Source organism: Natrix helvetica (genome assembly GCF_964273705.1).
Source record: "Natrix helvetica genome assembly, chromosome: 1".
In the NCBI taxonomy this organism is placed as follows: Eukaryota; Metazoa; Chordata; class Lepidosauria; order Squamata; family Natricidae; genus Natrix; species Natrix helvetica.
In genome coordinates, this window is record NC_138548.1 from 142065461 (window position 1) to 142080770 (window position 15310).

The 15310-nt window shown below is 38.6% G+C and overlaps 1 protein-coding gene across 1 annotated transcript in view; it reads right to left on the reverse strand.

Moving 5' to 3' along the window:
* Window positions 1–13925, reverse strand: part of TMEM163 (transmembrane protein 163) — a 96720-nt gene extending 82795 nt beyond the window's left edge. Inside the window, exons 1-2 of the mRNA XM_081940209.1 lie at window positions 13272–13925; window positions 9780–9899 (exon numbers count right to left, since the gene is read on the reverse strand). Of these exons, the coding sequence (XP_081796335.1) occupies window positions 9780–9899; window positions 13272–13440 (289 nt within the window). The 5' untranslated portion in view covers window positions 13441–13925. The remainder of the gene's footprint in view (window positions 1–9779; window positions 9900–13271) is intronic.
* Between the last annotated feature and the right edge of the window lie 1385 nt (window positions 13926–15310).

The following is a 15310-nucleotide window of genomic DNA, read 5'->3' on the forward strand; positions in this document are numbered from 1 at the left end:
TTCTCCTCTTACTGACAACTTATTTTTCAGGTGGAAGAAAGAATAAAGGAACAAACTATGCTGGACCTAATCCTTGACAACGTAGAGAAATTTGTTAAAGCAGTGAAAGTGAACAGCACCAAGGGGAGGGGAGGAATAGATTGTATTATATTTGAATTTCTGAAATCCAGAGGAAAAGCAACTAAGACATAAATACTTGATATCAGAAGAGCAGATGAATTGCAAGTCAGAACTGGCTTAAATCCTTAAGAAGAAAGTGCAAAAAAAAAAAAACCCTCTCAAAAAAGGAAAAATAGGATAAATTTAAAAAGAGCAGAGTGGATGGACATCTGTAAAATACTGAAAAGAGAAGGAGACAAATACAGGAAATGATAACTGTATAGAAACTTCAGGAATTCTGTCAAAAATGCTAAATAAAGCTCAGAATCAGCTAAGGCCTGTGCAAGATATTAAAAGAGATATCAAAGGTTTCTCTGGATATATTAGAAATAAAAGGTAAAGATGAGAAAGGTCCTTTGTGAGGATAAAGTAATGAATACTAATGATTTCAAGGCAGAGCTACCTAACTTCTATTTCGTATTGTCTTTTTTCAGCAAAAAATGGATCATTTGTTGCTCATTGTTATGCCACTGGAAGAAAAGGTTTGCACCTTAGAATAACTGGAGGAGAAGATAAAAGAGAACTTAGCTAATGTAAATAAATTCAGGTCTCCAGTGTCAAATGCCTTACATCCCAGAGGATATAATGGAAGGAACTAAAGGAACTGGTAAGGATGATTGCAGAAATCTTTTTTGCTAATTTCTGAGAACTCCTGGGAGGATTAGTAAAGTCCTTAAACAATAGAGTACCGCAAATATAATGCAATAGTGATCTTCAAAAAGGGAAAGGAGATCTGAAAAGCTACAGATCAGTCGGGGTGATGTCTTTACTGGACAAAATCATTAAATATTTTATAAAACAGCAACTTTTTGCAGCTTGGATAGGTATGCCACAATTAATAGGAACCAATATAGATGTTGGTATTACTGTATACCAGATGAATGTAATCTGATAGAATTTCTATTTTAGTAAATTAAGGGATTAACATAATTTAACGTACCTGGACTTTAGCAAAGACTTCCACAAACTTAATAATAATATTCACCTTATATTAGCTCTTCCAGGTAAATCAGAACCATGACTAGAAGAAATAATTCTATTTTATTATAAAGCAAAATTAACATTCTTACAAGTCTGACAGTACAAACCTCCCTCTGCCATTTTTAACTCCCTGGGCAATTAGGATTTTTTTCCTTAATTTCTTTCTCTATTAACCTACTGAGGGCTCCTGCCTCTTTTGTCTGTTTCCTAGGCAGCATCTCTTGCCCTCGTCACACAAGGCCATTCAGACTTTCATTATTGTGATTCAAAAACTTTGCTTTGCTGGCATTAATTTTCAAGCATATGAATAGGCAATGATCATGATTTCACAAAAGATGCCTGTGGCTTCTACATCATTATCTAAATATGTTTACCCTACATAAGAAGATGGGAAATCTGATAGCAGTCTTCAAATAGTCAACAACTCTGTGAAAAGACTTTCTAGCAGAAGACAGGGTTAGGAGCATAGGACTACAGTAGGGGTGTCAAACTCACAGGCCGAGGGTCAGATGTGTCATGTGCTGGCCACGCTCATCCCCAATTTAGCGAAGTGGGGAAAAGTCATAATTCGTCCCATGATGGCAACATGATGCTGCAAGTTTGAAACCCCTGGACTACAGTACATGTGTGTGTTGACCATCATGAGGTTTCAGTTGAATTTATCTGGTCTGGCAAAGGAATGCTGATGGGCTCTATGGCCCTCAAAAAGTTCTCTTACCCTGTGGAAAATCTTTGTAAACAATAACCAGAGGTGCACCTGGAGATAACTGGGGCAATGGAAGCAGAATTAGATTTACACACACACACACACACATACACACAAACACACACTTTTAATATTGTCTGTATTGCATTATTTAACTGTGTTAAAGTTGGGCAGCCTCTAAATTTAATAAATAATCTACTTCTGGCCTCCAATGTGGACTTCTAGTTATATGAATTCTGTTCCATTAGACTCTAATTCAATATTTATGTAGTATAGATATAATTCATTTATTGGAGTTCTGTTTCATGGCACTCTAACTCAATATTTATGTACTCTTGATACAGTTTTGTTTTCATACTGAAGTCATAATCATATTTTAAAATAGACATAGTGCTATTTGTTGCAAGATTGAAAACTTGGATGCATATCACCAGCAAAATCAAACCATACACTGCAATCTTTTTTCATCACAAATATTGGCAACGTTCAATACAATGTAACTTAATAAGATATAAACCAGCCTTTTTCCCTTCTGTAGAATTTTCCCTTCTTTTTCCCTTCCGTAGAATACCCATGAAAGGTAGACCTCCAGATCTCTCACATAATCCCACTGCATGGAACAGAATTTGAAAAACCCTGATATAGAATGCAGGTTTCTGTTTCTAGAGATACATCAACCATAATGCTTTCTAATTACTCAATTGAAGAGCAAAGTCTACATTGCTTCTCTCTTTTTATCTTTATAAACACTCTCTTATCTTGTCCCAAAGGTGCTTTTTCAAGAGGCAACTGGACTTTCTGGTTTTTCTTTGAAGACATTTTGCTTCTCCACCAAGAAGCTTCTTCAGCTCTGACTGGATGGTCCACTTGGATGGGACTGGCTGGATGACAGCTCTGACTGGATAGTTTCTTGGATGAGAAGCAAACGTCTTCAAAATAAACGTCTTCAAAAGAAAAACCAGAAAGTCCAGCTCCTCTTGAAAAAGCACCTTTGGGGCAACCATGATCTGGATAACTAAGAATTTCCATAGACTCTCTTATCTTTTTTCTCTTTTCAAGCCATCATCTTTTCTTCTAACACCTGTGCTTGTAAATTCTTAGTTTTGTATGTTTTCCTTATAATGAACTGCCCACTCTTTATTTGCACTCTATTCATACACATAATCTCACCAATAATCACCCTCTGTAAACTCTAAGAGCATACTTTCTCTTAACACTCTCTGTGCACTAAACCATAAACCATACCTTACAAATTACAGTGGCTGAATCCACAAAACAAAATAAGCCAGAAGCAAGCAAATTATGTTATTTATTTATTTAAAGCATTTATGACAGGTTCCCTTCTTTCAACCAACTCTGGGCAGTTCCCAATCAAAAATTAAAAGACATGTAAAATCATTTCAGAAAGTATAAAACTCAACCAATTAAAACATGAAAAACAAACAAATATTATGTGACATGTCATGTATCTATGCCAAAAGAAATGTAGAAAAGAAATAATGCTATAAATTTTCTATTTATAATCAACATCAAAAAAAGCATAAATTTCTTCTTCCATCAATACGTTCTTCATTACTAATTCTCACACCATAAGAAAAAAGTCACTGTATGAAATAGTAATCAAAGACTCATTTTGGTAGCTTAAATGATTTTGACAGAGTGTGTCTTATATTCTGAAAAATACGGTATTAACTAAAACCAGATCTTGATATTTTTACTATATAAAAATAAGTTTTAATCTTATTCTTACTCCCTAAGGTAAAAACACTCCTGGAGCCAACTGGTAAGTAACACCAATAACAAATTATGCCTTATTAGGTTTGTTAAGAATGTCTGATGAACTCATGTTAAATGTATAGTTTCAGCTTGACATGTCTAGGTAGGAACAAATAGTTCTCTTTACTACTGAAAATGCTCTATTTTTCAATCTAAAACTCAGGTTAAAAAGGAGCGAAGCACTTACATTTTTAACCATAGCATGAGAAATGTCCTTTTGCAACTATAGATTAATTCATATGCCTCATCATTCTCTGGTTTATATATAGAAAAATGTTTGTACACTTCATGATAATTTAACCATGGTTCATTAAACAAGTCATAGTAGCCGGTTTGTACAACGTATTGAGACAGAGCCCAACAAATCACATTATAATTTAACATTATGTGTCAATGGAGCGCAAAAAATAGTTACAATCATGGACTACAAGATCCAACTTGCCTTTTAGATTACTTTGCTATTGTGAACAGTTTGAATGAGAAGCAGTTTGACTAAACAGCAGCAGCTAAAGAATTGTGTGCTAGAAAACATGTGCCATAAATAGCAGGTGTCTAAAAGGATTCTCAGGCCAGCAAAAACCAATCACATCACACAGGTGACTATCAGCAAGCTGTCAACTAGCATTTGAATTGCCTAAACATGGAAACTGCTGGCAGTAGAAGAAAAATACAAAATGAAAGTACTCCAAGGTTTCATTGAAAGGAACAATAAGGATTCCTAATCCTAACCTCCATGAATAATTTACGCTCTCACAAATTGTAAAGAACTGTTTCAGTGGTGCATATGGATATCCATAGTCTTCGTTGGAGAAATTTCTTTGGACACAATTTAGATCAGAAAAAAAAACCATATCTACTATGGAAGCAATGCCGAACTGAAGACAGCTCCATAAGAACAGAGCTGATGATCATATTGAAAAAATGATCCAGTGAATGAATCAGTTTCCCTGAACTCCTCACCAGATTAAGAGAGGGATCTGGGATTGTCCAGAATGCTCCATACTGATGCTTCCCATGACAAGACTGAACAGGTAAAACAGTGGTCTCCAGCAAATTTTATAACTCTGGCAGTCACAAAAACCAGCTTTGCTCAAACCATGGTTCAAAGCCTTTAAAAAGACACCAATTTTGCCCTTTTAATCACTTTTGCTAGAAATGGCTGGTAAATTGCTTTTTGCGTACTAAGAACCTTCAGAAGGGCACAGTTTATTACACTGGGTAATTTTTCCTTCAATCGTCAGTGAAAAAAGTTTCATGTAAGTTGAAGAATTTAAAGAAAAACATTTTATTTAAATATAAGCAGCAAAAAGATGATTAGACTTTGATTTTAAAAAGTTTTAAATGTACTAAGAGGGGTCAGATTGACTAGAATAAGTTTATGAAATAATTATAAGAATACTTGTTGTGATTTGTTTTTTTAAAATCCATTAAATATATATGGAGATTTTTAATTTCAGTGTAAGAAATCTTATCCTGAGAAAATGTTCTGAACGAGAGAAAAACATGACAAGAGAAAACCTTAAAGGCTGGTCACTAAAGGTGAACATAAAGAATTAAAGATTAGAATTAAAGGAGAAAACCCATAATTCAGAATGGAGGAAAGTATTTTATCTCTGGAAGAATATTTAGCAATAATGTACTCAGAACATTCTGTTAAGATTGTCTGTTACTATAAAAATGAGATTAAAAGAGGAGATATAAGATGATACAACTGTGAATCAGGCTGTTCTGGATATGATTCAAAGTTGACAGGATGCAAAAATGATATTGACAAAAATGAAGGAGTTCCTGAGAAAAGATAAAAAGAGAATGAAAAAATAATAATCTTTTGGGACACTACCTAAAAGAAATGAAAATCAAGACTTTTAAAAGTAAGAAGTGTTATAAAGTTGGCTTATTTGATAAAGGTTAAAATGCATATTTTTTGTAGTGAAATGGTTTTTTCTTGTCCAGAGCTGAAAGAGGCTTTAAATATTTGTTTATAGATAAAATATTGGAATAGATTTTTTTTGTTGCTGTATTTTTAGAGGAATTGGGAAGATGGTATTAAAAGCAAAGTAATAAACTTTTGAAGGGGTTTGAGAGGAAAATAAGACACAGTTAATTATTCGAAGAGATTAATCATCCATTTTTTAAATTGTTTCTGGTAGTCTTAATGGGTTTTTAAAAAGTAAATAAGACTTTAAAGATTTGTTTATAGATTTGAGATAAGAAATGGAAAGAGGTTTTTTTGTTGTATTTTGAAAAAAAATGGCAAATTATGAAACCGATATACTTGTTTAAGTTCTAAAAACTCTTAATAAACCAGTACTGTTTAAGATTGAATGATGGAGCTTTAGTATTTCCTAATAGATAAAATTTGGTAGAGAAAATAAAGTTACTGAAATTGTTATTTCTCTTGATGAAGAACAACTTCTTCCTTTTTACTTTTTAAATATATTTTTTCTTCCTTTTATCTCTATACTTTTTTTCTAAGTTTTCTTAGTTTGCATTAGTGTTTTTATCTTTGTATCTTAAACTTCAAAAAAAAATATAAGAGAAGTTCTTAGGAATGTTTGCCACTACTCATTGGAGCAGCATAATTACATGAGAAACTTCCTGTATCTTTTATGGAACTCATACATCCTTTAGTTTCTTCTATAGGTTTCCCAGTGCTCAGAATGATGTATTGCCAGGGAATTGTACAGTCAGATAGATAGATGATAGATAGATAGATAGATAGATAGATAGATAGATAGATAGATAGATAGATAGATATAGATATATAGATACACACACACACACACACACATATTTGTGTTGTATTTGTGCTGATAAATAAATAAAGGAACACTAGTACAGATCTATTTCAAGCTATTTAGCTCTCATCAGCTAGCCATACCCTTACTGGGCATACCAGGGGTTGTAACACAAATACATATATATACATATATATATACATATATGTACATATATACATATATACATACACACACACACATACACACACACACACACACACACACACACATACATACATACATACATACATGTGTTACAATCCCTGGTATGCCCAAATACCAGGGGTTGTAACACAAATACATACCTATTTCCCTGGCTCAGCTGATAAGGAGGAGCCTTTGGCTTAGTGGCTAATATAACTGCCTAATATGTAATACAGCCCTGGTTTGAATCCCAGTAAGGGTATGGCTAGCTGATGAGAGCTAAAGAGCTTGAAATGGATCTATACTAGTCTCCCTTTATTTATTTATCAGCACAAATACAACATACATACATACATACATACATACATACATACATACATACATAATCAGGCAAACAGAATCATCATCAGGTAATTCACACAGCACACTGCCCCAGCTACTAAATTTAAATATCTTAACATATACTTCTAAATCTATATACCTGTAGGTTTGTTTTCAAATAGTGCTGAAACTATCAGCCTTTGCAGTTAGAGCAGACTAACTGAAACAAGACAAGTTAATTCTACTTCATTGTAAGGGTACATTAACAGAATCTTGATAATCTGAAAATTCAAATTCCCATCAGTCTCTTTTTACAATCTGATAATTTAGGAAGGATGTTCCAAAGAGCTGAAGAAGCTTCTTGGATGAGAAGTGAAATGTCTTCAAAAAAAAACAGAAAGTCCAATTGCCTCTTGGAAAAGCACCTTTGGGACAACCATGATGTGGATGATAGAGAATCTCCACGGACCTTTAGGAAGGATGCTTTCTGAGTTTCCTTCCCTGCATATGCCATGTAGCTGCAGTTTCTATCACCCACTCTCTACTATTTGAGCATTCCCTAAATAGCATCTTTTACCTCAGGCTCCCAAGGTCTTTCCTACATAACATTATAAAAACATAGGAAATTAATTCTATTTGCCTTTTCCTGTACTATTAACTTTGAACAAGAAGTTTGCTTTTTATCCCAAATATTGAAATATTTTCTTGCTTTGCACTTCTGATTTCCTAATGAAATTTTGAAACTATTCTATCTTATCTATCACTTTAAAACTTGTACATCCACCCACACAGAGGCCTTCAATATCAGCTATTTGGAACTTAACTTCCATTGAATACAGTGTTGGTTACTTCTCAATAGAATCACTAGGGCTGCACTGCATTGCACTAATTCTGTTCATGTCACTGGCTAAGAGAGATTTTGAGCTTCAATTAAAAAACGAGATGTCTCTAAATGACGATAAAAAGTTGCAATGGACCAATTATCAAGTTTGAAGAATTATCAAGTGTGAAGGACTACAACTTTGAAGAATTTAGCTAAGGGTACAAGAAATTTCTACCCGATCCATCAGAGCGGGACAACAGGGGATGTTGCGGATCCCATCCCCTGGGAAAATAAACCTGATAGGACGCAGAAGAAGGGCTTTCTCCGTGGTGGCTCCCTCTCTCTGGAACATCATTTCCCCAGAGATTAAAATGGCCCCCACTCTAACACTCTTCCAGAAGGTATGGTATGGTATTAACTTATTTATTTGATTCTTTTGTATTAGTTTTATTGTTTTAAATGAGGTTTTATATTCTGTAAGCCGCCTGGAGTCGCCATGTGTGAATAGGCATCAGTATAAATTCAATAAATAAATAAATAAATAAATAACCAGAATTCTAAAAACCTTGGCTTTATCTTCTGTTCCCTAGATGAGGAACTTCTCCTCTCCCACTTTCAATGTAAGCCCTCCCAATGTAAGTCTCCTCTCCCACTTTCAGTGTAAGCCCCTGTTACTCACATATTTCAATATAGTAATATCAAGTGATGCTTAGAAAGTTTTATCCCAAAGTTTTAATGCAAGTTTGCACATTTGGTCAATGTTAAGAATTACACTCCAGTGATTCCATCTGTACATACTTCAAGCAAATGCTACAACAGGATTATTAGCATATACAGAATACACGCTGCAGTGTTACTGATACTACCTCTTGACAGATGAAAAGAAAAGGGGAAAGATCTCTCTGAAGATTTTTTTTCACTAATCCTTTTACCTAAAATGCCATAGACTGCCATCCTAGCCACAGCTCTGGTTTGAGAACTGACCCAATTTCTAGGTAGCAAATTTTATCAGTGACATAGAACAAATCTACAGAGGCTGTATTTTGATTTACAGATGAGTTCTGCATTTATATTTCTTTCTTCCAAAAATAGATACACAGGCATGTGTTTTCCATACAAATTACTCCAAGTAATATATGCTAAATTCTGCAGAGCCCATTTGGCCAAAGACTAATAACCCCCCTTGGGAGCTGACACCAACTTTCAGCAATAGCCCACTGCTGCAGATTAGCACTGGAACATATGCTGCAGAAGCATCCTGTCTGCCTTTCTCGCATTAAGATTGTATTTTCACTATTTCACACAAATCCTTTGTCTTTTTCATTCTGTTTTTATAGTGAATAAATAAATAAAAATTCTGGCAACTCAAATAAAAAATGCAATTGATTTTTGTAACCATTATCAAATTTTGCATCTCACACCACAAGCTCACTTTGTTGAATTCAAGATCATTTTGCATTATTCATGGGTTAGCTTCCCTACTAACAAGTGTGCAACGTTTTGTACTGAGCTACTTAACTTTCTTTTTAAATGAAATAACCTTCCTTTCTTCATCTGGTTTTTTTAAAAGCTACATTCAGTTTTGGAGTCCGCATAGGCTAATTGACAAAAAACAATAATACATTCAATGGAATATTAACTTAAATAGCCCAAAGCAGAAAATCATATCCACATGGGCATCATTAAAGTTACCTCAAGGAAGATGTAATCCTATCAAAATGGTAGGTTGCAGTTCAAATATTAACTAGCGGTTTATGTTGCAATAATTATTCTGTCTTTACATAGGTTATTGCATGCATTGTCTCTGCATCTCTGCAGAATACTTAAGTTATTCAATGAACTCCTTTTGTTTTAAAAAAGACAAACGATATAATATTTTTCCTACTAAAAATGCACACCCGTATCCATACAAATTCAAAACATTTTCAACATCTAGTCTTTCTTCTGAATTTCAGCAATGATGACTTTTTCAGGGAAACTGGAACAGGCAGCCTTTTCTATGTAATTTCAGCAGTATCATATTGTGCGTTGTATAGCATGCAGTTGCTGAAGACACAATCTAAAGATGAGAAAGTGGTTCAATACTTACTGAAAGCAGCAACCGCCAGAGCCAGTGTAACAATAATGGAGGCCCACGAAACCCACAATGCTTTCTTTCTATAGTTTTGAGCTTCATGAGGTTTTAATCTTGTACTGCTTTCTAGCAAACCTGATGAGGAGAAACAAACATATGTCTATTACTTTAGTCTGTTCCTTGTCACAAATTATAACTGGATTTGTATGGAATCGACCAAATACGCCCCTACGTGTATTTGTATCTTACAGTAGAGGCCAATCAATCATTTTATTGCAAATAAGATGGGTTGATTCAGTTCTGAACCTAGATTTCTATAAGGCTGAAGGAGCCTAATTACCGCCTGGAGCATACTGTAATCATACAGAAGGTTGTGTATATATGAAGGTTTCATACTATCCTTACGGCTCTGCACTTACACTTCAATTCTTAATTAGATATCAAAGCACAAAGGAATGCTTCCTTGGGATGCTGGTCAGTCAAAAACACAAACCTGCTTTTGTGGTTGGTGTGTGTATGTGAGAGGGAGGGACGGAGGGAGAGCAAGAGAGAGAGCGCTGACATATCTACAATAGATATATATAGGTAGGTGATAATAGAATTTATTTCCATTTTACTTTTTTTTTCCAATTCCAAGTTTATTATATCAGCAATTTTAACTTATCTATTTAACAACATTTGAAAACTGTTCTTGGTTCCCCCTTTTTTTTAAACATAATTTTATTTTTTGGATAAAAATCAAATTCCTACTTTGGTACTATTATCTTATATGGAAGCACAAATAGTCTTATCAAATCACTATCAGAGTCTAACTATCAGAGGATTAAACAAAGCCCTCTGAATTAGTGGATTCTAAGATAAAAAGTATTATAGGGCTGCGTAGACAAGGCTTTAACAAAGCCATTCACAATAAAATAAAATAAAATCCTGATGTCTGTAATACAACCTTTCTTCCCATACCAATCTATATTTTCTAATTTAATATGCTTACTATTGCTACCTAATTAAAATCAATGCATTCTAATTGAAACTAAAATAACTAATCCTGTTAAATTAAGCCAGATAAAATAGATACTCAGTTCTTCCAGTTGGAAGTGATTTAGTAGTTATTTAGTTACAACTGTTAATTCTTTAAAGACCTATGGAATATATGACAGACACATTTGCAATTATATACAAACATAATATTCCTACAAGCTATACAGAAAAATATTTTATCTGCATCATACTTCTGAGCCAAGTGCACAAAATTCCCCTATTATAACTGTTCAAAAATAAATTAAATTACAAAAGGCAATACAAAAATTGATAAAATACACATTACTTAAAGGCCACAATTCCTGGATAAAATTATTCTCTTTTCAAATAATTCTAAATGCTTTTATATCATAAAATTCTACTATACATTATGATGTGATGGGTTTTATATTCATCTTTATTTAAAAATAAATGTTATAATTTATTTCTGCTCACAACTTAATGAAATTTGTGCTGCATAAAATATCATATTTTATATTTTCTGATTATTTCTTGCTCTGTTGATGGTATACATTTCTCTGCTTTCTAACAAATGAGATAGAGAAAAAATTTATAAATAATATTCTGAGAGGCTGACTTTAAACTTTCTAAATGGGCTGCATCTAAAACCTCCATTTATTGGGGCCCAATGTAAAGCACCTGAAAACTAAAGATAGTGCAATTAACAAACATTTAAGGATAAAAAATATTTCTAAGATTTCCCTGGGAATAATCAACCAGATTAGATGAGAAGAAATAAGGCAAATATAGAAATAAGCTTAGTGAATTCTTTGTCTCAACCATACATCTATGTCCCCAACACACAATTATTTTTCTTTTTTATCATTTCAGTTCCTCTCTATCATATCTCAGCAAAATCTCTGCAGGAGCATATACTGCAAAAGGTAACAGTGGGAGGAGTATCCTTGTTTAAATAAAGACCATGCTATTCCTGGCCCCAAACTCTTGAAATTGTACCTTACATATAGTTGGCACATTCCTCTGAGTTGCAAAGTAACAAGCAAGATACCTCCCGATTTTAACGACTTTTAATTTAAAACACTGACACCACCACACCACACCATCTCATTCACCCCCACCCAATTTTAGACAATGGAACTTACTGCCAGAACATTATCTGGGGAACAGATCTAAAAGAAGCCACTGAAAAGAAGAATTAGAAACAATAACTGAAAGGAAAGAGCAAGGAATAAGTTCAAAGGAATGTCTGAATTCAAAGGAAACTTCCGTGCCATTGTGGGAGACTAGAGACTGGGAGTGGGGGGGACTGAAAAAAATGGGGAAAAATATGCAAAGGCCAATGAATAGGCACGTGCAGGGCAGGTGCCACCACTGGCAGGAGACAATGGACCGAGTGTCCCTTCATTGTAAGGAAGGGTGGAGATGGATACACAGCATCCTTTCTTTGCAATGAATGAGGCAGCCTGCTTGCAAATCAGCGAATGCTTCTGGATTTGCATTTTGAATGCTAGCCTTCAAGCACACCTATTTTTTTTTTAAGTGGGTGGCATGGGATGTTTTTATTTTTCTATCCTGGTAGATGCCTTTACTGCTTATTTTCATATAAGGGGAGGGGGAAGAATCAGGAGCAGATGCAGGAACTCCAACTCCACCATTCATTTGCCAGGTGCCTAGATGGGAAAACGTTCCCCCCCCTCCTATTTAGGAAGAAGAAGTCAACGGAGGTCCCCCTCAGATCGGTGTCAAAGGTGAATACGGCACGGAGTCTTAAGGACTCGCAAAGCGATTTCTTGTCGCATAAACTTGCATTGACGCCAAGCGCCTCAGGAACGACGGCCAGAGCAGGAGCGGGCTGAGGGAGGCTGGTGAGGAGAGGAGAGTTTGGGCCAGAGGAATGGAGGCTTTTTTTAAAAAAAGCCATGGGTTTTTTTTAAGTAAAGGACGGGTGCGGACCCGAACGAAGTGAGGGGCTCCAGGGCCAGGCGGTCGTTAACCGAGGACGAGCCGCAGGAGGAAGGCAACGCTCGGGGATGACCAAGTGACCTAGCAAAATGTAGCTCTGCGCAAAGGAGCGCGCGCCGGCCGTCGGCGGGAAGGAGTTGGAGGAGGGCTGGTGGGCTTCGCTGAAGCGGCTTTGAAGCGAAGCGCAGGCCGGGCAAAGGTGCCGACTACAGAAACTCAACTGGGAGAGGGGGAAGGGAGAGGGGGCTCTTCTGTGAAGAAGCGTCAATCAATCGATCAATCCAACGGGGCTCCCCCAGAAGTTGCCGGAGGGGGGGGGGCTGGCGAATGCGCCGCGCGCGAGAGCTTTGAAAAAAGCGGCAACTTAAGCAGGGCTCGAACCTGCCGGGAGAGCCAAGAGCAAAAGAAGCGGAGAAAGGCTGGTTGGTAGGTGAGTGAGTGAGTGGCTAGGAGGGTAGGTGGGGCAACGGGCGCTGCAGGATTGGACCTGGGACGAGGCAGCGGTGACGGCGGCGGCGGGCAGCGTCCCCGGACCGGAGGGCTCACCTCTGTCTTCCACCTCTTCGCTGAACTGGACGTCCTCCCCGACGCGCAGGTGCTCGCCTTGTTGCGATTCGAGGGCAGGATAAGCCGGCGCGGGAGCGGTCCCGGCAGGCTGCAAAATGGTGGGTTCCGGGGTGCTGCCCAGTTCGTCCCCGACTGGAAATGCCTCCATGGCTGGCTGAAGGAGAAGATGGGAAGCGGAGCAGCGAAAGAAGGCGGCGGCTCCAGAAGGAGGAGGAGGAGAAAGAGTGGGGAGGGGGGGGGAGAGAAAGACTTGAAACCGCGCGGATGGACGGACGGAAAAGCAGCTAACTACCCCTCGCCTCGCTTTTCCCCCGCGGTCCGCCGCTCTGCCTCGGCAATCAACCGCAGGTGGGACCCGCCAGCAATACGCCTGGCCGCTGAGCTCCTCCTCCCCCCCTTCGCGAGGCGGCAGCGGGGCGCGCCAACTCTTCCCTCGACGGAGGGGCGCGGGAGATTTGGGAGGCGGTGTGGTGGGGTGGAGAAAGAAAGAACTCCAGAAGGGGCTCCGTGCAGAGCTCCTGCCAGGCCCACGCCGCTGCGCCCTCTCTCACACCTCCCAACCTGAAGCTGTTGGCCCATGCGCTCCAAGCCCCTTAAAAACTGGACCTTAAAGGGAACTGCCACGTGCCGCAGCCCCTCCCCCTTTGAAAATGCGTGAGTTCACGAGTTTTCCCCCCTCGGCTTTTTAACTAGTAAGCGAAGGTTATCGTGCACCTGGGTCAAAGTACTACGGAAGAGATCCTCAGGGTCCCATCCCATGGGTTGGGACCATGACAGAAGATTTGTAGCTCCAGGTTGAAATGAGGGGGTCCATGGTGGTCCCTGAGCTTGACTGCTTTCTTTCCAAACTTTTGGGTAATGAAACACCTGCAGAAGAACAAGCAAGCTCAGAGAGCATCAAGGACCCCCTCATTGGGACCAAAGTAAAACTAGTAGTTCACAGAGTTTTCCAACTCTGCTGTACCATCATTATATTAAATTTATATGCTGCTCCATTCCCAATAACTCTGGGCGTCCTCCAAGTTAAGGGCAGCCCAAAGGATTTTTCTTCAGAAGCTCCAAGCGATCATGCTGGAATAAGTAATGAACTTCCAGTGCAAGCTTGCAAATGTTGAGGGCTCCAAATCCTTTAGTTTAACACACATACTATTACTCCCTGGTAGTTTCTAAATGTACCGTGTTTCCCCGAAAATACGACATGTCCTGATAATAAGGCCATGCCACATTTTTCTGGTGGGCAAAAATATAAGCCCTCCGCCGCAAATAAGCCCCCTGGAAAAAAAACCCACCTCCGGCCAGGCAGAGCACCGCTCACCAACCTAGCGGTTTCCCGAAGGTACCAAGCTGCGAGAACCCGGGGGGTTGCAAAGGTTGACACCTTCGGGATACTGCTAGGTTGAAGAGCAGGGCTGTGCCCAGCTGAAGAGGGGGGTTGCCGGGGGGCTGCTCTCTTGCGAGGGGGCTCCCAAAGAGTCGGGCACAGCCTCAGGGGCGAACGGTTGTGTTGCGCTGTTGCAGCAGCGCAACACAACAGCCATGAAGCAACCACGCTCACCCGGCAAACCCCCTTTCCAGCCGGGCACAGCGCCATTCACTGACCTAGGGGTATCGCCAAGCCGCGTGAGCGCCTGTTCGCCGCTGCCTGGCTCCCGTGGCTTGGCGCCTTCAAAATGCCAATGAATGGCTCTCTGCCCAGCTGGAGAGGGGGGTTGCATGAGCGGCTATTCCCTTTCGCTCACGTGCCTCCCAGCCTCACAATGCCCTTGCCCAGGTCTCCCTGCAGAGTCAGGGCACCTCAGCTGCCGCCGCCATCCCAGCATAGCTTTTTCGGGGGCTTCCAAACTGAGTCTTCCAGCAGTGGCCGCTCTGGGTGTACGCTCTATGGTTGTGGGCCATCTGACCCTTCTTCAGGGTCACAGTGAATGCAAAAGAAAAGAAAAGATGTAAAGTAATAAGACTAGGACAATTCCTATACCTTTGTAGGAAGAGGGTTAGAGTTAGGATACTTCAACCAGTGG